At 51.3% G+C, this 23,864-nt stretch overlaps 11 protein-coding genes across 11 annotated transcripts; 4 read left to right on the top strand and 7 right to left on the bottom strand.

Annotated features, from left to right (window-relative positions):
• Positions 1-534: 534 nt before the first annotated feature.
• BDV17DRAFT_290706 (uncharacterized protein) lies at positions 535-1,194 on the bottom strand (the record flags this gene model as incomplete). Its single annotated transcript, XM_073761969.1, has 1 exon — positions 535-1,194. The coding sequence occupies one exon, from the start codon at positions 1,192-1,194 to the stop codon at positions 535-537; it is 660 nt and encodes a 219-aa protein (XP_073616225.1).
• Positions 1,195-1,962: 768 nt separating this feature from the next.
• On the top strand, positions 1,963-2,439 carry BDV17DRAFT_290705 (uncharacterized protein; the record flags this gene model as incomplete). The annotated part of the gene is made up of 3 exons (XM_073761968.1): positions 1,963-2,198; positions 2,247-2,264; positions 2,313-2,439. 3 exons carry the CDS (start codon positions 1,963-1,965, stop codon positions 2,437-2,439), a joined length of 381 nt encoding a protein of 126 aa, XP_073616224.1.
• A 111-nt stretch (positions 2,440-2,550) lies between these two features.
• On the bottom strand, positions 2,551-3,801 carry BDV17DRAFT_74508 (uncharacterized protein). Its single transcript, XM_073765072.1, has 2 exons — positions 3,105-3,801; positions 2,551-3,051 (listed from the first exon to the last, which is right to left on the bottom strand). The coding sequence occupies exons 1-2, from the start codon at positions 3,444-3,446 to the stop codon at positions 2,722-2,724; spliced, it is 672 nt and encodes a 223-aa protein (XP_073616223.1). The 5' UTR covers positions 3,447-3,801; the 3' UTR covers positions 2,551-2,721.
• A 413-nt stretch (positions 3,802-4,214) lies between these two features.
• Positions 4,215-5,637, bottom strand: BDV17DRAFT_74515 (uncharacterized protein). The gene is made up of 2 exons (XM_073765073.1): positions 5,354-5,637; positions 4,215-5,272 (listed from the first exon to the last, which is right to left on the bottom strand). The coding sequence occupies exon 2, from the start codon at positions 5,105-5,107 to the stop codon at positions 4,421-4,423; it is 687 nt and encodes a 228-aa protein (XP_073616222.1). The 5' UTR covers positions 5,108-5,272; positions 5,354-5,637; the 3' UTR covers positions 4,215-4,420.
• Positions 5,638-7,238: 1,601 nt separating this feature from the next.
• BDV17DRAFT_74474 (cytochrome P450) lies at positions 7,239-8,414 on the bottom strand. Its single transcript, XM_073765071.1, has 2 exons — positions 7,825-8,414; positions 7,239-7,770 (listed from the first exon to the last, which is right to left on the bottom strand). Exons 1-2 carry the CDS (start codon positions 8,312-8,314, stop codon positions 7,334-7,336), a joined length of 927 nt encoding a protein of 308 aa, XP_073616221.1. The 5' UTR covers positions 8,315-8,414; the 3' UTR covers positions 7,239-7,333.
• Position 8,415: 1 nt separating this feature from the next.
• On the bottom strand, positions 8,416-9,347 carry BDV17DRAFT_74462 (uncharacterized protein). Its single transcript, XM_073765070.1, has one exon. It carries the CDS (start codon positions 9,206-9,208, stop codon positions 8,516-8,518), a length of 693 nt encoding a protein of 230 aa, XP_073616220.1. The 5' UTR covers positions 9,209-9,347; the 3' UTR covers positions 8,416-8,515.
• A 695-nt stretch (positions 9,348-10,042) lies between these two features.
• On the top strand, positions 10,043-12,398 carry BDV17DRAFT_261715 (TolB family protein). The gene has a single exon (XM_073757678.1). The coding sequence runs from the start codon at positions 10,089-10,091 to the stop codon at positions 12,120-12,122; it is 2,034 nt and encodes a 677-aa protein (XP_073616219.1). The 5' UTR covers positions 10,043-10,088; the 3' UTR covers positions 12,123-12,398.
• Positions 12,399-12,450: 52 nt separating this feature from the next.
• On the bottom strand, positions 12,451-12,978 carry BDV17DRAFT_261714 (uncharacterized protein). The gene has a single exon (XM_073757677.1). The coding sequence runs from the start codon at positions 12,941-12,943 to the stop codon at positions 12,725-12,727; it is 219 nt and encodes a 72-aa protein (XP_073616218.1). The 5' UTR covers positions 12,944-12,978; the 3' UTR covers positions 12,451-12,724.
• Positions 12,979-17,189: 4,211 nt separating this feature from the next.
• Positions 17,190-17,955, top strand: BDV17DRAFT_290701 (uncharacterized protein; the record flags this gene model as incomplete). The annotated part of the gene is made up of 2 exons (XM_073761967.1): positions 17,190-17,238; positions 17,303-17,955. The coding sequence occupies 2 exons, from the start codon at positions 17,190-17,192 to the stop codon at positions 17,953-17,955; spliced, it is 702 nt and encodes a 233-aa protein (XP_073616217.1).
• A 986-nt stretch (positions 17,956-18,941) lies between these two features.
• Positions 18,942-20,772, bottom strand: BDV17DRAFT_298190 (cytochrome P450; the record flags this gene model as incomplete). The annotated part of the gene is made up of 1 exon (XM_073763636.1): positions 18,942-20,772. The coding sequence occupies one exon, from the start codon at positions 20,770-20,772 to the stop codon at positions 19,234-19,236; it is 1,539 nt and encodes a 512-aa protein (XP_073616216.1). The 3' UTR covers positions 18,942-19,233.
• Positions 20,773-22,638: 1,866 nt separating this feature from the next.
• On the top strand, positions 22,639-23,800 carry BDV17DRAFT_290699 (uncharacterized protein; the record flags this gene model as incomplete). Its single annotated transcript, XM_073761966.1, has 4 exons — positions 22,639-22,801; positions 22,868-22,924; positions 22,992-23,062; positions 23,126-23,800. The coding sequence occupies 4 exons, from the start codon at positions 22,639-22,641 to the stop codon at positions 23,798-23,800; spliced, it is 966 nt and encodes a 321-aa protein (XP_073616215.1).
• Positions 23,801-23,864: the final 64 nt, after the last annotated feature.

Below are 23,864 nucleotides of genomic sequence, written 5' to 3'. Positions count from 1 at the left end.
ATCTGCTCTCTCCGCAAACGGATACACTATTCCCGCTCTCAGTTCGTCGATAGATGATAGCCTCTATGACGATTAGGGAAGTGTGAGGGGTCAAGACCCCATGCACAGTCACTCTGTCTCTGATCCGGCTTCATGTTTACCTTCTTCATTAAGGTTGCCTTGCAATGATTGCCTCCCGGTACTTCGAATGCCTAGAGACTTTCATACGTGTCTTAGAGGAGGAAGAGGCAAAAATGTTAGAGCATGGAGAGAAAGAGCTCTAGTCTTGTCGAATGGTCGCAAGCGTCCGGGGCCATGTGGCTGCACATGCTTCTGGCTTCATCGACCACCGCAGCTTTCTTTTTACGCAGCTGCGCCGACATTTGGGAGCTACTGGGTGGGCGAGGCGTGAGAAGGAATTTGACGACGCAGCAGAATTTGGAGCATTTGCAGCACGAAAGGTAAGCGATTTGGATAAGTATGATGAGGCCTTGGAGGAGAAAAAGCGCTCTTCATCTTTGACAACAATTTTGAGTGCCAGAAAGTTTAATATAATCACAAATTGATTGGGAGAAAGACAGGCGACTGAGGACGCCACTCCGGAGCCATGCTGCAAAACGACATCTTAAAATCATCCCTCGTCAACCCTCTGCTCACACCCTTTTCTGCTTTCTGGAGATCAAATGGTTTTGCCGCATCGATGTAGGGAATCCCATCCTCCGGCCTCCAATGATTCTTCCCTAGATCAGAATCGCACAGATTCCACGGCAAGCAGCACTTCAATCCTCGGAACTCAAGACGAACGGAATGACGATCGGAAGAGCTTGAGTGAATATCTTTCAGATCAAACCATTTTGTCTGTATATTATCTCCAGAAACGATTTGGCGCTCATCATCCATCTCATCGAATAACTTGTCGGCAAACTGGCTGATAATAGATTTCTTAATAATTTGTTCGAGTTCCATCATAGCTCTCGCCCGTGTTTCTAGGCGCCGTTGCTTCTTACACCAGATCCTCTGCAGTTGAGCAACCTTCTCAACACAACCTGGGATAATCTTCGGGATAGCCACGACCCATACCTCAAGTTTCCGGTCTGACGCGTTCTCCGCATAGAACATCACCGGGTTCTTGATCCTAGATAGCAGGCGGCTGGAGTCGGGCCCTATCATAAGAATCCGGTGTCCGTCCTGAATCCAGGGCCGGATGAGTTGCATTGTGTGATCGACATCTCTTAACGGGTGAAGGAATTTGTGTTTGATGGCAGGGGAGAGTTGTCCTCCGAGTGCCGCGAGGAGCGCCGCTGTAGCTGATGCGGTTGAATGTGACAAAATAGAATACATTATCTCATAATAACCATCATTGCAGAAAATTTCTCTAAGGATTTGAGCCATGGTTGATCGGTGAGATAATTGACCAGGGAGCAGCGGATCACAGCCACTTTATAGTGTCCGTTGCCAACGGCGAACGAATACGGAAGAGGCAAGGACGATGACCGATTATGCCCGGTCATGGCTGGCTCCTAAAAGTGGCACGGAAGGAAGCCATATCAAATAATGCTTCGTGAATCAGGACCCGCTAAACCAATACACTATTAGGGGGGTGCCTAATTCCTGGCTTCCTGAAAGTTTAACATGCCTGGTGACACCTGATGTCCAGTAAAGTATCATTGCCATCCTCATTTACCAAGCGCGGCGCCACGAGCCGCGCCACGAGCTAAGAAGGTAGCCTGGGTGATGCTGGCAGGAGAGTGTCATTTGTTGAATGAAAGGGCTAAAAGGGTGTAGACAGGATGTTGCCGCCAGACAACGTCAAAAATAAGGATGTGGTCACGGGAGTAGGAATACAACCTTAAAATTATGGATGGGCCACGAAAGAAAGTTGTGGCCATGAAATGTATGTTGAATCATGGCACTTAGATTCATTTTAAAGGTGCCATTATTAGCACTATTCCTTTTTTTTCTTCCAATTTATCTCCTGCCAAAATGGATTTCCATCTTAATGACGAAGAATTTGAGCAGCTACTACAATCACTTGATGATATTCCTCCGGGTAACTTGCCCCAGGATGGGATATACCCTTTCAACTTTCCTGAAGCATACCCCAGCGTTCCCACCTTCGTTGACGGAGACCCTCTCAATGCATCAAAAGGTGGTAGTACTGGGGATAGGGAAATGCAGACTGAAGAGCTGAAGGCGCAGGTTGAAGAGCTGAAGAAACAGTAGGATTAGCCATCCACCTTTACATTCCCTTGCTAATCAATCACCAGGAATGAGGTATTTATGAGGTGAGAAGCGCTTTCCTAGTTCTATGCTCTAATATTAATGACTACCAGCTTAGTAAAAGACCTGAGGACGTACCTGTACGGTGTCCAAACATGGATGGAGCAGGTTTCGGTTGTCCTACAACAGCGCCTGGGCGAATCAATTGAATCAGCTGCAGAGTTGGCGTCTGAAGCATGATGTGGTATCTTGTCTTCTCGACAAAAGCATTTTTATAAGTTAGGTAGGAGCGACAAGTATCTAAGTCTTTCATCGGTTGAGGTAGTTACTTGGCGTCTAATAATAGACTACCTTTCACTCTACTGAACAATGGCCAATCAGCCATCCTGCGCACCTAGCACCCCTGCCTGTAAGTCTGGTTTGAGGAAGAGGCAGTCACGCATTGACTTTTGTTGGAATCTGTACGCGGCTATGTGACAAAGCTTTGATGGGGGAGACGGTCCATATAGTTAAAATACATGGCTAATCTAACGTAACCACTTCATCGAAATCAAACATGATGACAGTCCGATAGGAATCAGGCTGCGATCTCTTTCTTCCTGATCTTCGTAGTCCTGCATGCTGTGCTTCGCGGTCAGCCCGGCTCTTTCGGCTCCTAGTTGCTCTTCTTCTTCTTGACCGTATTTTAGACATCTGTGGCTTTTGATCCTTTCGCCTAGTCTTGCAGATAGTTTCATTGTCTGATATGGTTATCACACTCTGTTCGCGTTGATGTCTCGCTTCAGTATCGATAGGCTGTTGCAGTCGTTGTTCTTCTTGCAGTTGTTCTTGCAGTCGTTTGTCTTCTTGCGCCTATACAATGGTTAGCAAGCCTGAGACGTAATGGTGGCCAGAAGCTGCCCTACCTGACTGAGCGCGATGTCCTGGATTAGGTCTGCAGAGATAAAATCATCGGGTGGCGATGCTAAGAATTCGGTCCAGAATGTTCTTGAAGATGCAACAAGTCCAGCCGAGTTTGGGAATGTATCGACGGGCATATGATCCAAAGCCCAGTGCTCTTCGCCCACAAAATCAGGAAGGATTTCAGTAAAGCAGTTCAAGACCGACAAAGTATTAGCATTGTCAGAATATTCAAGAAGCCCACTATCATCAAAGAAAAGAGGCGTTTCAGAATCGGTAAAGCGTTGCCAAAACTGAGAGAAGTCAAGGTCCTCAATCTCGCCTTCAGCGTAAGTTGACATAGACATGATTGAGCGTCGGTTGCAATGGTCGTGAGTTGACGAAGGTGATATTAGGAGTGTTGAAAGAGGACAGTCCTAGGCAGCGGAGCAGTGTGTTCTTATAACCTCCCAGTGTGATTCAGCCTGCTCGTACATCCTAAATATAGATACGGAGCCCTGAACCAGACTCCTTGTCCCATCCAGCATCCATTGGACAAGATGAAGTTGCTAGAATAGCGCTGCCTCCCTGGGCTGACTCTGAGCAAAAATCGCGCGCCCGATAGAAGCATGAGGGCCAACGATCTGTATCTGGGGCAAGCTAATGCCTCACATCTTATCACTCCGTTGGGGCCGTCACAGGTATTCTGCCTTGGAAACAGCGCACCGCGACAGAAAAAGTAGCCAGTGATTCCTATCCCAGGTGATGATGCCGGTTGGCGGTGCAGCTGCATTTCAACATAGACAAAGACCATCCAATTGCTCCCAATGGAAGCCCCAGGCACCCTCCGCGCGCAGAGAACCGCTGACGGCGGTGTCACAGTCTGCCTTAGATGACGACAGTTTTTCGCGAGAGTCTGGCGGCACACCATGACCGTAATGGCAATGCAACCCTCATTCGACCTCTGTTCAAAGGCTAGTTTAGCGTCTGGAATGTTGCTTAGCTAAACCGTGATGCCGTGTTCAGAGACCAAGAGGCCAAGTCAGTAGCTGCATCGCTGTTTCAGCTGGCTGGGTAGATGCTTCGGGGAAAATCTGTCGGTGACAACGTGCCGGAGGAAGCAGGTAGGCATCTTAATGAGAAAGATCCCGTGGCCCTGAGTCTTCCTATAAGAAACTATCAGTATCTGCCAGGGCTTCATATAACGCGATTATACCCAAAGGATTGGAATACAAAGCTTAAGGATAGGAAAAAGATTCAGTAATGACCCGAGCTGCTGTTGTGAGCTTAACTTATCAGGTGATCAAAATTCTGAATTCTAGCAATTCGAGTGCTTGTATCACTACCAGCTTTCTTCCCAGTCCTCCCCAAAGTTATATTTCCAAAGATTGTCAACATCGTTCCACAACTTCTCTGTCTGATCGATCCACTCAAGTTCCACAGTGCGCAAGGGCACAATATCGAAAAGATGCCCTGCCCATTCGCCTCTGGCAAGATATTTACCGCCCTGAATAGAGGTTGATGGATCGGACGACCAGCAAATCTGTAGAAGAACGATGTGCCCTAATGTGATACCACCTGCAAGTCCATCCTCGCGGACATATTCCTTGGTAGTGAGATTTCGCAAGACCCGACCGCAGGGCCTGGCTGCCCTCGTGATTGAAAGCCAGCTTTCGGGTAGATCGGAGATATCATTGTAGGCATTTTTGGCAGTCAAACGTAGCGACAGGCTGGTATCGATTCCTAGGTCACCGTGCTGCTCCATAATTGGGAGGTCCCCAGGTTTCAAGTAGTCACCAACGCAAAGGATGGGTTCGCCCGCCCACCGTCCAACCCAGGGGTCCCTCGGTGATAGCAATGGGCGAGCGCTGGAGGAAGAACGGGCTGAGATATTGGAGGGTTTGCGGAGAAGAAGGGAAACCAGGAATTCTGGCCAAGACGAGAAGAGCATCTCGCCTAACTTCATGGCAAATAGGCACTCTGCGTATTCCTTCTCGGAGGGGCAAGCCACTAACCAATACTGGCCCATATTTTCGGCTTCCGTGCAGGTGTGAGTAACAAATGTGTTGATAGTAGGCTTGCAAGAAAAAGTTGTGTGGTCTCCGAGGGGCCAACAACCAGGTATTTATAGGCCATCCTGGGGGACGACCAAGTCTCTGCATGACTGCGCCTCTGCCTAATTTAGTCCCCCTAACTTCTCAGGTTAACGACTTGATATTACGGAGTCAGAGGAGTGGTCATCCACTGAATCAGATGAAGGCCGAGGAGCGCCAACTTCGTAACCTCTCTTTAATAATTGGTCTTCGGATGCTCCTAGAAAAACTCCGTCTTCCCATACCGATGTCGGCAAGGTCTGTGAAGGATTCAGTATGTGTTGTGCGTGATGGAATGGTTGTTGGCGGCGATTCGTCCAGCATTCACGAGACAAAAGGTGAAATGATTCAAGGTCTGTTATGATTTGCATTTGGAAAGAAGGTCATAACGAAGCTGTATCGGCTACACGCACATAGCATACTAAGAGCGGATGCTTGTCAATGGTAGATACTCAATACTCTAGGCAATTGATTCTCTGCTCTGCGATCGATAGATAGAATGAGGAGTCACATCTCCAGGGATTGGAGTAGCTTAGTGTCGGAGCATACTGCCCTCCGGTACCGCCTGCCCCTAGGAGTTTGACCTCGTTTAGTCATTGTTTAGTAAGCTAGTTATCTTAGGTAGGCGGCCGCACCGGCCACCCAATAAGACAAGCATCCAATCGCTTCCCACACTTAGCGGCGGTCACTAGAGATCACGTGGTCTCGTGAGTTCGTATCGAAAATGCTGAGGCTCCCTGAGCTTTTCATAAGAAAAGATTAGAGAGATATCAATCTCTTCTTCACAGCATATAGATAGCTCCAGTACAGGCTGTGAGCTTCTAAGGTGCCTACTAGAGGGGGAATAAGGATCAGGCGTTATTAGAGGCGTTGTTGTTATTCTTCAGGCAGTATGCGAAGGCGGTGGTAGGTGAAGGCCACCTTCCCGCGGATATTATTAAATTGATTTCCTGTGTCTTCTTCCCGAGATTCGGAGAGAGATAACCTATTATACTGCCGAATGCAAAAATCTAAGAAGTAGCAGATCAAATTGCATCTTCAAAGATAAACAGGAGTGGACGCCCGGGTTTCCAACCCCTACTCAAAGACCAAACAGATGACACCATCTCCAATTTCTAGGAAGCCCAGGACACTGGTGGCCCGAAAGTGTCTCATGATGCAGCATGCACGATCCAGTGGGTTTAAGATTGTCTCAAGCCAAGCGCCTTGTCCGTCTCGTTGTTATCACGTCAAATTTCGCACTCGGCCCTCAAAAGCAGTCAAGGAGATGGGGTACACCCAAAGGAGCCAACTATCAGAAGCCATCCAAAGCGAGACTACTAGTTGAGCTGTCCAATGAGGCATCTCTCTCTGCAAGTTGTAGATTGTCGCTGACTTGTGTCCCCTGTATGCGCCACGTAGTTGAACCCCGGGGATTGCCAAAAGCGTCAGGGACACTGTCAACTATCATGGTCCGAATGCTTGGTAGTCTATCGACCATGGTGAGGACTGGAGTAAAAATTGGCAGGGCGAGAAAAAGAGTTCCGACTGGTCACCGCAGTCCACCTGCTAATGTGACATCCTGTTTGCGGCGCATTCCCTGGGAAGAGAATACAGATTTAATTAGCAACGTCCTGAGCAACAACCAACAATCAAGAAGATACTCAACAGTCACCAGGACTCAACTCTTACGGATGCCCAATGACCTCCAGAAATCGGCTCTTCAGGCGGAAAAGGAGGTGGCGAAGTGCAGCACACGGGCTGGTCGGTCCAATAGCAAAAATGCCTCACTGAATCCAGGCCAGACGAACGAGGCGGAGACAGTCGAACATGGCGACAACCACGGCCGCAGACTTGAGGGGAAATGAGAAAGCTATATAGCCCACGCACCGCGATGCCAAGCGGCACGTGTAGACTTTTCCCGAATAGGCACGCTATACCTAATCCCGTAATTCGCCGTCACCGTAGACTACGGAGTACTTTGCTAAGGTTGTTACGCGTGAGATTTTCAGGTATTATGACGCTTAAGATGTTTCAAGATGTAGAGGCCCCGGATACATTGAGATAATTCACAAATAAAAGAGGATCTAATTGAAGAGCTTAATACTCAACTAGCCTTGCTATGGGCTATGCTAAGAACGTAGACAATGATGCGTTCCATGGCTTGGTTAGACTCTGCTTGTTCAAATCCAGCCTCCCCTTTTCCCTCGCCACCAAGCTGAACTCGAACTTGTTAGGCATATAATATTCGCACCAGCGGTATGATCAAACCATGCCACATGGACTTCTCCCCCATCCTCACCAATCCTCTTACTAATATGGCAAGCCCAGGCAAGCAGTGCAATCTGAATAAACAGTGACCGCTCCGCAGTTTCCAGCCCAGGAAAAATCCTCCGCCCGAACCCGAACGCGGAGAACCGTTTGATAGTGGGATATGTCTCCAGTGGCTCCTTGTATGTCGGAAATCCTCTCATCAGGAAGCGCTCTGGGTTAAACGTCTCGGGGTCTGGGTATAGTTCTGCTTCGCGATGAATCGCCCATTGGTTTCCGTGGATGAAGGAGCCTTTGGGGATGTGGTACCCTTTGTATGAGTCGTCTTGGGTGAGTCTGTGGGGGATACCTAGGTCTCGTTAGCCATATCAATCCCGGAATGATGGCCTGTTGCGTTTTTCACTCCCTGCAACAACAGGCCTCCACCTAAAGACCTCTATCACGACCGCGCGTACGAGAGGAAGACGCGGCGTGTCCTCAAATCCAGGAACCCTCGACGAGCCCACCACATTGTCAACCTCTTCTTGCAACCTCCTCTGCCACTCGGGATAATGGCACATTGCCAGAACAAACGACTGCATCGCGTTCGCCGTAGTCCCGCTGCCGCCACCGTACATCGTCCCGAGAATATATGTGACCTCAGCCTCACTTAACTCCCACTTTTCTTGCTCGGACAGAAAGGTCCGTGCGAACGACGGAGGTTCCTCTTCCACACCCCCTTCATACCGCTTCCTTGCCTCCTTCAAAAGCTGTCGAAAATAAGTAGACTCAATAGCATGCAGCACCTTGGCCTCACGCTTAAACGGAGCCACCATCTCAGGCAAGTACATCAACGCAGGAACAAGCTCAACAAGATACGCCCCGGGCGTGGCAATCCGCTCAATATGATGCATACGCTCAGCAATCCTCCTCGTGTGAGCCTGCGCCTCTTCCTCACTGGCAGGAATAATTCCATACACCTCCCTCAACCCAACACTGGCCGCGTATCGGTCGAACCAGTATACGTACCTCCGCGGGTTCACGAACCATATCAAGTACCATGTTTCTAGCCGTCTGTTCCTGGAATGGCGCCCACGCCGCAGCCCGAGCGGGCGTTAACATCGCCGCACTAAAGCGCCTTCCTCGACGCCAATACCCGGGGCCACCACCAGGCCCGTCAGTATCTTCTTGACTCGACGTAGCGAGGAGATCTCCGCCGCCTGTGACGAGTCGCACCATATGTAGACTTCATCGATCAGAGGATATTGCGCCGCAACGGGCCATAAGGTCGTTGGCGATTTTTTTGCGAAGAGATGATGACGTGCGTATTCCCCAAGATGTTGAGCTTGTATATAGGGCCATAGACCTTCGAGAGGCCGTGGAAAGTTAGGAAGGTGTGGACTTTCGGGACGTCGAGAAGGTTCCCTATTATTGGATATCCTATGCAACCAAAGAAAAAGTGTTAGCTGGATCGTGCGGTTAGTTCGTGAAGAAGAAGATAACTGGATACGTACCTTTCGGTCCAGGAAGCTGGAGGAGGCCTTCTGCAAGTCTGAGCTCCCGAATCCATTGTCGGACAAGGAAGAGTACGACGAGCCCTGCTGCCAACGACAGTAATATAACCATAACGCTCCCCATTCCGCGAAACAAGAAGCATTTGACTGAGCGGCTCTTCGACGAGATTGAGCTGAGGTAACCGGGATCATCGCGGGGCATGCATGCGTTTTGAGGCTTTTGACAGATGGCGATCCAGACACTAACCATGCACCTCGCAAGCTAATGCATGGCCGGAGGTGGTCGTGCCACATTCTGAGGTTGGCATGTGAGTGGCTCGAGATGAGCAGTCAGGAGTCTGATAATTGCGCGCTATCGCTCTCCTCGTCACTACCCAAGCCGTGAGGATTGAGCCGCAATATATAATATAGAGGTGGTCCCTTTCTTGGGTAGGGTTGTATTGAGTATTAGCCCTAACCAACCGTCCTCAAAAATTCAGGTGTCGCCAGTCAATTGACCGCAGCTCGCGATCGAAAAGTTCGCAATCCATATTGCTCGCGTGTCTTTTTCATTGTTTGACTCGTTTGTCCTTATTTCGATGTTGCGCAGATCGAAGGTGCACTCGTTTGCGTGCATGGGCCAATGCGCGGGAAACTTGCATTCGTTGGCAGGGCTCGGATGGCTGCAATACATAAGGTAAGATGTCCGTTTTTTGGCATTGGGTATAAACAGGAACGAGGAGCCCGAATGACGCAGTCTTCTAATGAGAATCCTTTGGGTGCTCTCGCGATGGTGACCACGAGATATATATTGGTGCGAACCGAGCACACGGGCGAAAGATGCTGGATTGGATATGGTTAGGGTCCGGCAAATGGATTTGACCCTGCTCTAGTATATGAACACTCCCGTTGACTTCCCCCCCTTGGCTTCTCACACAGGTAGGGTTCTCAGTCAGGGTTTTCCCCGCCAAAGACCCGTGCCATGGGATGTATGGGAGCCCGGTCCACCTGTACTTCCATGATTAGTGCTAAATACGAATACGAAATGCGCCCGTTCCCTTAGCTTGGCGACTGCCCCTGGCTAAAATAGAGGTTGCCACCCAACCCATCTATAAAGAGTGCGTCCGGGTCCAGTCGCGCATCCCACGACTACCCCGTCCGGCTGCAGCCCAGGCACCCAGAAAACGACATCGCGATGGACACTAGGCGCAAATCCCATTGGTCGGAGGGCCAGCCTCTCCTGGGCCCCCTGCATGATTCACCCACAGACCCGACCCGAAAGCCAACCGCATTGAGCCGGAAAGCCACCAAGCGCACTCCGCTGGGGTTAGCAGTTATAATGAGTTTTGCCTCTGTGACCGTTGTGTGCCTGCTCAGTTACGCACTTGTCCATACAGTCGGCCCACAGTCGACAGAATCCCTCGGGAATAGTAACAGAACTTTCCCATCCCCGCCAGACCCTGAGCCGATAGAAGTCATCGAAGTCCCCCTCCCACCCGTCGCGCCGAATAACGATGAAGGGTCATGCACAAAATACCTTAACCCCCGTGGAACAGGTTGTATATCCATCGACTCGAACCTCCAAGGTGGAAGCTTCCTACCCGACGGGAACCACGTCCTCGCGACAGTGAATTTCACCGGTGCGCTGAAGGCGCCGAATCCAGCGAGTGTCTACTCAGGGATGCAGCTTATCATTGTGAAGACGGACGGGACGACGTTTTCGAATGGAGATCCGTGGAAGTGTATTACGTGCGGTGTACCTGAGAGTCAGAAGGTGGGGATTACGGGGTCTATGGATTATCCGCAGTCGTTTAACGATGGCCGGCGGGCGATGGTAGGGAAGAGTATCGTGGATTGTGGTGAGGCGTTGCTTGTTAGTGACGAATGTACGCCTGATAGAGCCCACATATACCCCATCTGGTGGGAGGGAGGTTCCATTCGTGAACTCCGACTGCATCCGGATAATGTGCATTTGGGGTTCAATTCATTCACGTATGAGAATTCGAAACTTGGGCAGTATGCCTACTTTGGCCGCCTACGTTTCAACCCATCTCCCACCGAAGGGGAGCAGGAGCTGAGGGCTACGCGCTACGAGATAGTCAATGTGACGCGATTATTCGACCCCAATGCTCCGGCACCAATTGAGGTCAACGGTGATGAAATGCTCATTAACCCGGACGCCATCACCGTCGGCGAGCTTCGCGGTTTCTCGGGAGGCGGGAGCGAAGTCACCTACATCGGTTACCCAGCAGAGTCATGCAACTGGGACATATTCGCCGCAGATCTGACAACAGGCAAGGTCCGTCGGATAACTCAACATCCAGAATACGTCGACCCCATCGACATATCCCCAGACGACCAATGGGCCGTTATCCTCGATACTCGCGGAACAAACCGACAGATGTGGCTCTCTGGTACGCGCGGTATCCCCCCAATCACAGACATGATCACTGCGGCCATCACATCAGCTACAAGGAATAATGGAGCGCGTCGGTTCTTCCAGCCCTGGTTGATAGACCGACACGGGGACCGCGGGTCTTACTTCGGACAGCAGATAAACACCGCGGGCGACGGGCGTCCCGGCGCAATCAATGATCCAAATTGGAATGCCCGCGCAGACCCGCGGTGGTCCCCTGATGGGACGAAAATCATGTATCACCAGAGCCTCGTCCAGGCGCCTGCTTGCGGCGGCAACAACCCGCTTCTTTGTCCGGTCTCGACGGCTCCTGGTGGGCGTGTTAATAGACTCATGCTGGCTACCCTCACTGGTCGTGAGCCACTACCCCCTCAGCCTGTAACTGCTGCGCCGGAGTTTATTCCTTGGGGTGTACCATATAACCCCAGCGAACCTCTCCCCGTGCGGCAGGTCCCTCGGCCGGGTTCATATACACTGAAAGGGGAGGCATCAGGGAAGGCGGAAGTTCAAATGATCGGAGACAACACCTCAATACGCACAATCGCAGTCAAATATACCAACTTCTCCAACGACGGCGTGAACACATTAGTCGGAACAGAGCACGTCACCGTCACGCAGCTATCGGTATCCGCATCGCGTGCAGATTGGTATTCGGATCTTATTTCAACAGGGGAGCTTGAAAGCACGAAATGCACCGGACCAGGTGGATTTCATCTTGAGATTGATGCCATGGTGAACATTTTTAATGCGACGGGGACTATGACGACGACGGTTGATGGGGTTGTGTTTGAGCAGCCTGCTAATGGGACGTGAGAAGATATACCAAGTGGTGATATCGCAAAATTGACTTAATTTTCCGAATATTATACATTATTTCGATCAATAAGCAGTGCGTACGGAGTAGTTGGCGCAGTTGCTGAGAGTCATGCCCAAGACGGGAAAACCCCCAACTCGCTCGGCCAAGAATTGGCCCCCGCACCACAGCAGGTAGGGCTAGGGATATATATAGTCCACGTGTTCAGAATATCGTACTTGAGCTGATATCATAGGTATAAACTAGAAGAGACAGACTAGACCAGCTAACCTGCTACATACAGTAATACCCGACTCTCGACCCGACCCATTCTACCTCGCATGAGGCCGACGGTATCCGATATCTTCCATTGTTCTCCTAGAAGCCCAGAATACAATCATGGCGCGATGCGCTTCAACTAAACATCCGGCGGCGCGGACCTTTAGCCGAGATTATAGGGTATTGTTGTCTTCGGAATTCAGTGTCCGGTTGTGGAACTGGAGCTTGTTCTGAGGTTGCCAGTGCCCCAGACTCGCTGGATACGTCAAGCGCGCCAGCTTCCGCATATTCAGAAACCTCCTGACGGATAAGCTCTACCGCCGATGTCTCGATAACTCAAAAGTCAGGTCACCAGGCACTTTAAGCGACCGCCATGCTCGACCTGCAGTGTCGGGAAGCCAAAGTAGGAAGCCAAGCCGCTTAGCCCTATGACGGCCACCAAGCCCAATAGAGGCATTGGCGGCACGGTTACTTGTTGGGGAAGGCCCGCCCACCGACCTACTGATCCCCCCCCCAAGCAATGTGAATATAAAACAGCACAGACCCGCGTCAACGCATTCATGACCCTCTATTCTGTGCAGCAATCTTTCGTTCTTTGCCTCCCGGAACAATTGGTTTTTATCACCTTGCGCTACGTCATCTTGTGATACCCATCTCTACTACCATGCTGCTCACCAAAGATATAACGAGCTACTATCTAACGTGGCTGCCCATCTCGACTTTACAACCGCTTGTTGTTGACGCTCTAATTAGTCTCGATCGGTCAACTATCTTTCTCCCGAACAGCTCAGATAATGTACGACCTGCCTGCGTCTCCGGGCGATTCTGTCTCTCCCTTGCCCGAGCCACCGCGTTCAAAGGCATCACGGTCCGAGCAATCGGCAGGTTATTAACGTCGGTTCCTTTTTTTCGATCTATGGTTGCTTAACTACCGTCTAACGTTCTCCAGACCGCGGTACGGGCTGTTCATGCCCGAGGACCGCGAAGAAGGTACATTCGAACGCGTCCAGCCACTGGCATGCTCGAAAACACGCGACACGTTCACAATGCCAAAAGGTGATTACGAGTTTTTATTCGACGTTCCTCTGTCAGGTATCCTAATTGATACGCTCACGGGGCCAAATCACGCGTATCATTCGTATCGCGTGGAAGTCGTTATCCAGCGATGGATGAGGCGCGATCTCCTTCTCTCGGAACCGGTTAGGATATATAGTTATCCAAGGCTTAACAGGGTTCGAGACGTACCTACGGTATTACTACCGCGGTCTTTGCCTTTCAAAAACTTAAAGCATGCTGACCTGATGCAGGCCGTCTCGGGGAATCCCAACAAAAACCTCGGATATCACTTTTCATTCCCCGACACGCTCATCCCGCACGGCAGCGCATTCCCCGTCGAATGCTGGTTCTCGTTATCCAAAAGTACTACGTTAAGTAGCCTTTCTGTTCGCGTCTTGGAGAAGCACGACCTGTCCCTCCCCGCGACAGCCGCCGAGGCCGTCAAATATGACACGCATTATATAACGTCTAGCGAGCGCCATGTCATTTTCGCACACCAAACAATCTTTGCAGATACAGATGCCTCTGCAGATGTCCAGCAGAAAGGTATCCCAGTGCGCTTACCAGCTCGGGAACACGCCTGCTCGCAAAGTTATTCGTCGAAGAGTATCAAGATTCATCATGTCCTGGTTATCGAAGCCGAGTTCAAGCAGAAGGACTCGGATGAGGCCACAACGGTACAATTACCTGCACCTACCCGCCATACGAGCTTAGTGGCACTGACAGTATATCAGGTTAAAGAAGAATTCCCTCTCCATATCTATATGAAACCCGACGACGCTGATATTGACGAGGCTTTGTCATTTGGTGAACTGCAGTCCCAGGACACTGAGCAAACCCCTCCTCCATTCTACGAGCTACATAAACTGGACCAAATCGTGACATTCAGGGCAGAGTATGATACGGTTACTGAGAACGCGGTATTATGAGAATAATATTGCCTGCTGAACATCTTTGCGCATTGTTTATGTCTCTTCCTTTGGTGCGTTGCTATTTAGCGATTTTACTATGTCAAACACTTATGGAGAAATGTAAAAGTATAATTCCAGTGCATTCAGGTAGGTAGGTCTAGGCTTAGTAGGCCCTGTATACTTCCAGGATATGGAAGTAAGCATCTTGTGCGCCGTCGAGTGTACAAGGCTGGCGCCAAATGTGACAATAGACATAGAGACCATGATTAATCTAGAAACAATACACTAACCCGAAAACTTCCCAAGAAAACCGAGCTCATTAGTGTAAGCTATTTGTCTGCGTGAGGAGCCCCGGGGGGGCGAGGGGCAAGTGGGCGCTTACTCAGGTACATAAGTTCGACCTCCAATACACTACCCCTGTTGTAAGCGCCGGGCTATTCATAGATTGAATCCTTTACCCCGATCCTCTTTCTGATCCCACAACCATTCCTTTATTGCTTGAGGGAGAATTTGCTTTCCTATTACAGGTCTTGATAATACTCGACGCAATAGACTTAACCTCTAACATAGACGCACTACGCCTCCAGCCCTCGCCAGTCCGCATCTTCGTACAAACACTGAAACATCCCAACTCGGCAGACGGCAAGGACTGGAGCCCAGAGACAAACGTTGGCAACGATAAGCTCTACTCCATGTTAGACCGGATCTGTCGGCATACTTGGGGATGTGACTTTTGAGTCAGGCGTGCATCGGTGGCATGCATACGGGGACGACAAGTTCGGCTATAATAACCGGCCATGTTTCTTTCTCGTTGACCAGGGCACTGTCGCAGAGAATGCGGACGATAGCGCTGTTCCCATTCTAGCGTACGAATGGATGGGTGTGGAGTTGTACGTTGATATTCTATGCCTGAGACTTGATGGATAAATCCTCGGCGGAGAATTTGTTGTTGACTAGAATCTGATATAGTAAGCCCATGCCAGAACTCCCCGAATCAAAGAACGTACAAGAGGAAATTGGCAAGACGCCATTCACACCGCCGCCCCCGTCGCCCCCGTCATCTGAGCCGCGGCTGGAGCGTTCGGTGGGTGAATAGGTGAGGAGCATGGCTGCGAGGAGCTCAGCCGATCTGGGACCGTGACATTGCATATCTGAAGAAGCACCCGGGGGATACGGAGTGGCTGAGAGAAAGCTTAGACCCAGGTTCTATGCCAATCTTCTGGCGCAGATAGAATCTCTAGACAGGGAAAAAGAGGAAGACGCCAGGCATTTTGGGTAGACGATAAGTCCAACCGTAACATTGTTCGCACTTTTGTACGTGTATAGGGCCAGCGGCAAGTTCGTCAGTAGGGGTCACAACGAATTCCTAGAGGCCAACTGACTGTTTCCTCCAAATAAGTAGGTGTGGTCTTGATACTTAGTACACGCCCTAATTTACCTCCAGGTACGAAGCCTTATTGACTGGCTAGCTACCGGCCTCTTGTGGCGTGAGGGCCAAAGTTCCGGGTGCTTCACGGGGACTTAGATTGAATTGGATCGGGAACGGCGGCACCTGTACCTGTCCCCTTTGACATTTAAGAGCTCATGTGGCGAGCACCACAGTTATTCTAACGCAGGTAAACTCACAAGCACCTGAAAATGGACTCAAGGCTGAATGTACCACAATAAACGCCGCTCAACCCGTCCCTAATTCGCATCCTCGTCCAGACATTGACACACCTAGTGCCGTCCGATAAAGTGAGTTGCAACCCCGGAGACAACCCTCACGGTCTAAGATCTTTTCCATGGTTAATCGCATCCGCAACCTGACGTGGGGTTGTGAATGGGACCCTGAAGTTCACCGATGGTCCACGTACGGAGACACACGATGCTTCTTCTTGCTTGTTGCTGGAACGACAGGTGACGATACTAGTGTGCCTATTCGGGCTTACAATTCGAATGGAGAGCAGCTGTGCATTGATGTCTCTTTATTCCGCTTTCCTATTTTGCGGATACAGATGGGTGAAATCAAAAGTACTAACCCGCACTTAGCAAGCCCATGCCAGAACTGTTGCAAGACGAAGCTGTCAAGGAGGAACTCGAAGAAATGCCCTTTACGCCACGGCCTCGGATGTCACCTCGCAAAGAGTACCCTGTCCGCGACGTAGTAAGGACAAGATTAAGGAGTTCTCAACGGATTCCGAAGCGCGAGCTTGAGTACATAAAAGTCACCCCGCGGATATGAAACGGCTCAAGGTGAAATGTAGGCCGCGGTTTCACGCAATCTCGCTCAGATAGAATCGCGACCAAGGGAGCTTGAAGAAGAAAAGGACGAGGCGGAGAAGAGGGGGAAGAATGGCGCATATCAAAGCGCAGCTCTGGGGTTCCTAGGTTCAGTAAAACGTCATCATCACCAACCTGGATATAATAATCGCCCTAAGTACATACTGGTCGTATTGCTTCAGGCTAATGTAAAGCCATAATCTCTGTATTAGCACTTCCTATACCAAGAATTTGCAGTAGTAGATACTCTAGCCTTGTACTAAACATTGCTATAATTGCTATAAATGTGAGAAATCATATATAGACAATATTATTACTTCACATATATTATAACGCAGACCGATATAGCAAGATCATATTTATTATAAGCCAGCTCGCGTTCTGAATTATCTTTCTACAACCGGGGATTGCAAGTTGTCACCTGCACATTCCACATTCCATGTGCCAGATCAAGGAACTAGGAATGCCCGAGGAATGTACAATAACATCCAATTACGTCAATCTAATTTCTCATACTGCGTTTACTTATTTACTTCCTCTGTCTCCCGTCTTCAACTCTGCGTTGGAACACATCCAATGATGGCGTTCACGAAAGTCGTCCCGAGCTTCGTTGCTCTGCTCTCTACCCGTATGCTGCTTGGCCTAACCCCTGACTCTCCTCTTCTCTACCAGTAACTAGATAATTTGCCCAGTGATTCCCACCTGCTACGCACAGGCACCCCAAGGAGCCCCATACGCAGACCCAGCAAACAACATCACCTTCTCAACCTGGGATATCCCCTCGAGTTCCGGAACAGGACCCCTAAAATACGGCTTCGCCCTCCCACCCACATCTCTCGTAACCGACGCATCGGACTTCATCGGATACCTACAATGCACACCAGTAAATGGATGGTGCGGGATCTCGCTCGGCGGCTCAATGACTGAGTCCCTTCTCCTCGTGGCGTACGCGGACACGAACTCCGCCAGCAAAACAGTAAAGTACACGCTCCGCTTCACGAGCGAGTATAACCTCCCAGGAGTATACAGCGGCAATGCAACAATTCTACCTATCTCGACCGATGTCACGGCAGACTCATTCACGTCTATCTTCCTCTGCCGGAATTGTCTGCAATGGGAGCAGGGCGAGAGTGTTGGTGGGGCGAGCACGAGCGGCGGGATGCTGGATCTGGCGTTTGCGGTTTCGCCGGAGGGACCGACTAGGTCCGAGTGTGCGGATGAGGCGGTGTTCGTGCGGCATGAGAATCAGGGGACGTGGGTTGCGTTCGTGGATGAGGGGGCTGTAAATGGGGAGTATGATAGTTGGGCGGCGTTGGCGGAGGATGCGGAAGGTGATGGGTGTTAAGGGTAGGGCAGTGCCTCGCGATCGGCTTGTGGGTGACTCTTTCTGCTTTCTTTAAGGGTCACCTTGAATTACACTGTGCTGTTGCTTGCACCACGAATGCCTACGCGCTGCAGCCATATTTGTAGGCCAGTCGAGTAGAAGCGAGTTTATTTCGGAGGCCAGCAAAGACAGAGAGGGGGTCCGCTCGACAGGACGATAGCAGACTCCTGCAATATGGGTCATTATTCGGTGGCTCGGAGAAGGTCAGCGGGCAATACTTGTCCGTTAGTTTACAAACCTATGCTGAACAGCCGTTCCAATCTTCACATACCTACTCCAGATCCCATAGAAACTGTCCTTGCGTATCTGGTAAAAACTTCCCTTCTGTTCACAAAATCCTAACCCTAACCCACTGCAAACTGTTCTGACACGCCCGAGAAACGTTATTCCTAGCTCATCTAGCTTGCCATCCCCAAACGCTTCGGCTAAGAGATATTGGAGGTAATCCACAGACCGACAGAAGGAAAGGGGTGGTCGAAGCCCGATTGCTACGGGTGATGATTTGAGGCTGCCATAATACAGGGCCACGAGCTTGAGTTGCTCTATATCCCCGTTATCTACTGCGAGGTTTAAGAGAGAAAGAAAGTAGGGAGATGAGGATACTGGTGAAGCTCCTCGAGTCAGAAGAAATTTGAGTGTCTCATTCTCGCCCTCCACTGCCGCCAAATATACAGCTGTTCTGCCCGACGTATCCTGAGGGTTGATGTCTACGCCGTACGCTAAGAGGAGTTCCATCATGGATATACTTCCTTGGCTCGCTGTTTTGTGCAGTGCCCTGTTATCCCCCGGGTTGTTGATGAGAAGCTCCGCCACACTGGGCATATTGGACATTGGATGATCGTCAGACTCCAACGTATATCGATGTAAAACGGATGAGTACGAAGCGGTAGGCTTCGTGGGGGGCTAATGGGTATAGAAACGACTGGATGAAACTCTGGAAACGAAAATAATCACTGTTAACTAACTGCTCTGATGATGATGATGCTAAATCTAAGCGGAATGAGACGAAGCTTTATGGGAGTTGACAGCCTGGCCGTCATGTCATTGCTCCTTTGCACAGCGGGCAATAACTTCTGACCCAGACTGTCCCCAGAAAATGTGGTCAATCGCATCTTGATTTACCAAATATCGTCAGCCGACCGATGCGCTGTACGTTCTTCATTCTCCCTATACTGTCACACCGGCTTGTCCTTACCATTGACAGCTACCCACAAACAGTCACATCACGCAGCCACCCTCTCACACAGCAGTAGCAGCAGCAACAGGCCGAAACCGCATCATAAGCGGCGCCTTCTTCCAGAGCTGCTTAAGCCTCGCTTGATCAGCCCAATCCCCCGTCTCGGCCTCAACAACCTCCCAATCAAACCTCAGCACCGTCTTCGCAAGCGCAATGCGCATCTCCACCCAAGCAAGCGTAATCCCAATACAAGCGCGCGGCCCAATACTAAATGGGACTGTATACGGCTTCTCACTCGCCGGAACATCACACCAGCGCTCGGGTCTGAATTCCAACGGGCGTTCACCGACGGTTCGCGCGTCGCGGTGGATTGTCCAGACGTCGGCAGAGACGTACACGCCCTCTGGGACGAATGTGCCGTCGACGGTTTCGCCGCCGGGTGGGCTGACGCGGGGTGGACCAACCGGGGAGGGAGGGAACAGGCGCATTGTTTCTTCGAGGACGGCGTTGAGGTAGGGGAGGCGGGCGGTTGCGTCGCCGGTTACATCGGAGATGCTCGCGAATGTGTTGCGGATTTCGTCGCGGAGCCGCTGGAGGCAGTGAGCGTGGGCTGGCTGCGAGAGGTACCATAGGACAGCTGTTAGTGCCGTCGCGCTTGTTTCTGCGCCAGCGGTAAGGATCACCATGGCCTGGTCGGCGAGGTCCGTCTCGCTCATCCCGCCGGCGCGAATCGCGTGCTCGAGGAAATCGTCAACGGCGGCGCGCTTGTCTGCGCTGCGCGCGGGGCCAGCTTCAATGCGCTTGCGCGTTTTGGCGAGCGTCATGGCGCCGTGCTGTGCGACAGATTCGACGGCTGCTCGAGCGGTTGCTGAGAGGTAAGGCATCCAGCGGAGCAAGGGCCCGACGAAGGCGAGTCGCTTGCGAAGGTTGAAGATTGAGCCGCTGTAGGTTGCGTCGAGGAGGATAGATACCCATGGGTGGCTTTTGTTGTCTCTTGTAGCGTTGAAGGATTCGCCGAAGGTGAGTTCACCGATGATATCGAACGTCAACCACTCGAACCACTTTGAGACGTCGAGTGGGACGGTCCCGTTCTGCCCGCGGTAGGCAATCTGGTCTACCCAGAGGTCGACATGGGCATGAACGACCGGCTCCTGTGTGCGAACGGCAGATGGGCGAAACTGCGGCGCAAACATCTTATGCTGGCGGGCATGCTCCTCGGGGTCAAGTACAAAGGCGATGTTTGGGTGTCCATTGTCGTAGAAACGATCGGACTTGGGGAACAGCTTGCGCGTTTTCGAGGGTGCGCCATAAATGTCCCGGAAAGCTTGCGCTGTTGAGAACGAGAGCTCGTTGGGCGCGACGCGCACGATCTCGCCGTATTTCTGATGGGCCTCTTCGATTCGGCGATTCCAGAATCCGCCTGTCCATGCCGACGCATACCACAGCTCTGAGATAGCTGCGAGGGGTGGGCCGGGGTACTTGGAAAGAGGGTGTAGCCAGTAGAGATAGGCATAGTTTGCGAGCCAGTATGCAGAGACCAGCACTGCCACGCCCACCGTGAGAGCTCCGGGGGACAGTGAAAGGAGCGTCTCAAGGGCCATATTTCCTCCAAGCGTCAATGCCGCTGACGCTTGACCACAAGAGCACAGTCAAAACCCAAGGTAGAAGATCGGTTGATGGATGAGGAAAAACGCAATCACGAGTACTATGGTGACAAAGAAAAGACGTGGTCCATCTAATCCAGGGCCTCCTGGGTAGGCTGGAAGTAAAAAGAGACGAAAAAAGGAGACTCCTGAGCAGCGTCGCCCGCGTTGGGGGGACGGGCCGCATTATCTCTATCATCCACGCCTCCATAATCACTGCTGGAGTGCCAATCAGCAACTGTGCATTACTCGTAGGTTGTGGAGGGCGGCCGAGGGGCTAGTAGGGAGTCCTCGGAGTAGGGTCCGGAGGGAGTAAACCAAACGATTCTACATACATACCTACTCAGAGTAGATAGTGAGAATGACAAGAGCCCGTGGGTGTTAGCTGCATCCTGTCAGTTCCCGCCGTGCCGGGCCCCCGCTGCCGTCCAACGGTCTTTGGGGCCGCGGGTCTATTCCTTACTCGTTGACGAGGCTAGCATGCCCTAGCTAAGCAGATCGCTAGCCATTTGTAGGTAGTGCCAGTCTCTCGACTCTTTGGTATCCTTTCCGGCCCGCGTCGTCTATCAATTCCAGCTCTGACTCTCGGTTACTGACCCATTTCGATAACCCCCGTACGAGATCAAGCGAGCTACGGAGTAGCGAGGGGAAAGATGAGCAATGGGTCGATGAGAAGTAGCAGCGGGTCTCTGCAGAATTCAGGAATCGACGAACCGATTCCTTCCAGCCTATGCACTGCTCGATTACAGCTAGCCAGGGGGTCTTCCAAAAAACCCTTCGGGTTTCATGGCTACAGCAAGCTTTGCAATCAGACCACGGTACTGGTAGCTGTCATGCAGGTTCAGACTCCAAAAGGCACCAGCTCGTTTCACTTCCCTGGCTTGGAAGGAGATGCTAGCTTGCATTCTGGCAAGGCGCCAGGCACAAGCCATCCGGACCTAGACCGAAGGATGAGCTGGATCTGTCATCTAACAGTCCATCGTCTCAGGTCTCGAAGCGAAGCTTGGCCAATGCGCGGGAGTCTCGGAGTTTCCTCGAGTCCCTTTGGTCCCACCGATCAGGTAATGTTGTCTAACCAGCGGTTCGCTGGCCAAGTCGAGTATCGCAGCTGGCCCGGGCATACATTAGTACCTGTCACCCCCGTCAGGGGGCGCAACGGCTCCCGGGGAAGGCGTCAGCTAACGGGCCAGCGGGGCCAAATATAGATTAAAAGGCCAACGGGCAGAGGCTTCGGGCCGTTGGTGGCGCAGATGGTGGGCCCGAGAAATGGGGTCACCCGTGCTGATCAGTATTTGACAACGGTCCGTGTGCTGGGATCACGATCCATCGACTATACACAAAGTACGATATCCGCATAGATTCCCTATGAGGTTAGGGTGTACTCTGCGCATCCTCTGGCCTGCATGTGCCTTGTGAAGGCCGGCTGTCAAATGTGATATATCATGGGTTTTGTTTCGGCTGCGTTCTGTAAACGTCAGGTCAGCAACCAATAGTATAGATCTTTTAATCCAACTATTCAGCAAAAGGAAACTGAAAGCCCCCTACCGGACCATAATTCCGGCCTAGCGGTGGATCTTTGCTTCATGCAGACCAGAGGCAAGAAACCTGTCATCTGCAGGATGGAGTCGGGTTCGACCAACTCACTGCAGCTAGCTCGTAGTTATAAGCAATCGACGGTTTCAAGTCCTGAAGAACGCTCTTAAATGCGCTCCCGATCATTCCGCTCAGATTCTCAACCCGGTCCTGCGTCTTTCATTCAATCTTCAGGCGTGGCACGCGAGCAACCCCAGCCACGAGATCATGGGTTCGTCTACAACGGTGTACATGGCTGACCCTCCTGCTGGCAGGCGGCGGTTCGAGGATGAGAGCATCCAACCGAATATGGCGGCGTGCGCGATAACCACGGCGCTCATCGCCCTGGCCGTTGTTGCGCTCCGGCTGTATACGCGGTGCTTCCTCACGGATGCGCGGTTTCAGATCGATGATGGTGAGTCGGAGCCATTCTTTCTCTGTCAGGAAGCAAGCCAGCCACAAGCTAATATCCTATCTGCAGTCTTTGTCTGCTGCGCTGCTGCATGCTCTATTATACTCATTCCTCTCGCGTTTAAGAGTGTGTACCCTCTCTCTGGCCTGGGGATTACCAACGTTGGCAACGGCTAATCTGAGACGATATCCAGTCATGGAAGCTGGCGTAGGTCTACACATGTGGGACGTGACAATGGCCCAGTACAATCCGGGGCTCGGTATCGTGAGTTACATTGCCATTATCACACTCTAGATTCACAACTAGCAACTAACAAGCGTGACACAGTTCACCCTCGTCACAACCATCTTCTACGCCTGGGCCGTGATCCTCTCCAAGCTCTCCATCCTCGCCTTCTACCTCCGCCTCTCGCCGCAAAACTGGTTCCGCATCCTGGTCTTCACCCTGATGGGCATAGCCGCCTGCTACGTGATGGTGTACACGTTCCTCTTCATCTTCCGGTGCAAACCGCTCGCCCAGAATTGGGACATCACAATAACGTCTGGCACGTGCATCAACACCGAAATAATAATGACGGTTCTCAGCGTCGCAAATATCGTCATGGACGTCCTCACCCTCCTCCTCCCAATTCCCGTGATAATGAACCTGAAGATGCGCCTCGCGCAGCGGATTTCCGTTATTTTGATTTTCTCGTCGGGTATCTTCGTCTGCGCGATTGCGATCAAGCGGACCGTGCAGATGCTGGATGCGCTGACCTCGCCGGATTACACGTGGGATATCACGGAGCAGTTCTACTGGTCTTATATTGAGGTGAATGCGGGGATTCTGTGTGCCTCTGTGCCGGCTCTCAAGCCGTTTGCAAAACGGCATCTGGCCAATGTGTTTGGCTCGTCGCAGAGGTCGCATGCTAGGGGGGGTGCTTCGAATGGGCCGACGGGGCAGGATACCGAGGCGATTCTGTTGGGGGTTACGCCAAAGAGGTCGAGTTATACGAGGTTTTAGTTTCTTTTGTTTACTATTTTACAAATAGATCAAGCGATCTATGTCCAAAATCTTTATCTTCGTA

The sequence above is a fragment of the Aspergillus undulatus genome (assembly GCF_047715775.1).
Source record: "Aspergillus undulatus strain CBS 261.88 unplaced genomic scaffold BDV17scaffold_20, whole genome shotgun sequence".
NCBI classification, from domain to species: domain Eukaryota; kingdom Fungi; phylum Ascomycota; class Eurotiomycetes; order Eurotiales; family Aspergillaceae; genus Aspergillus; species Aspergillus undulatus.
The sequence above is the reverse complement of the archived record's forward strand: the minus strand, read 5'-3'. Positions and strand labels throughout refer to the sequence as shown.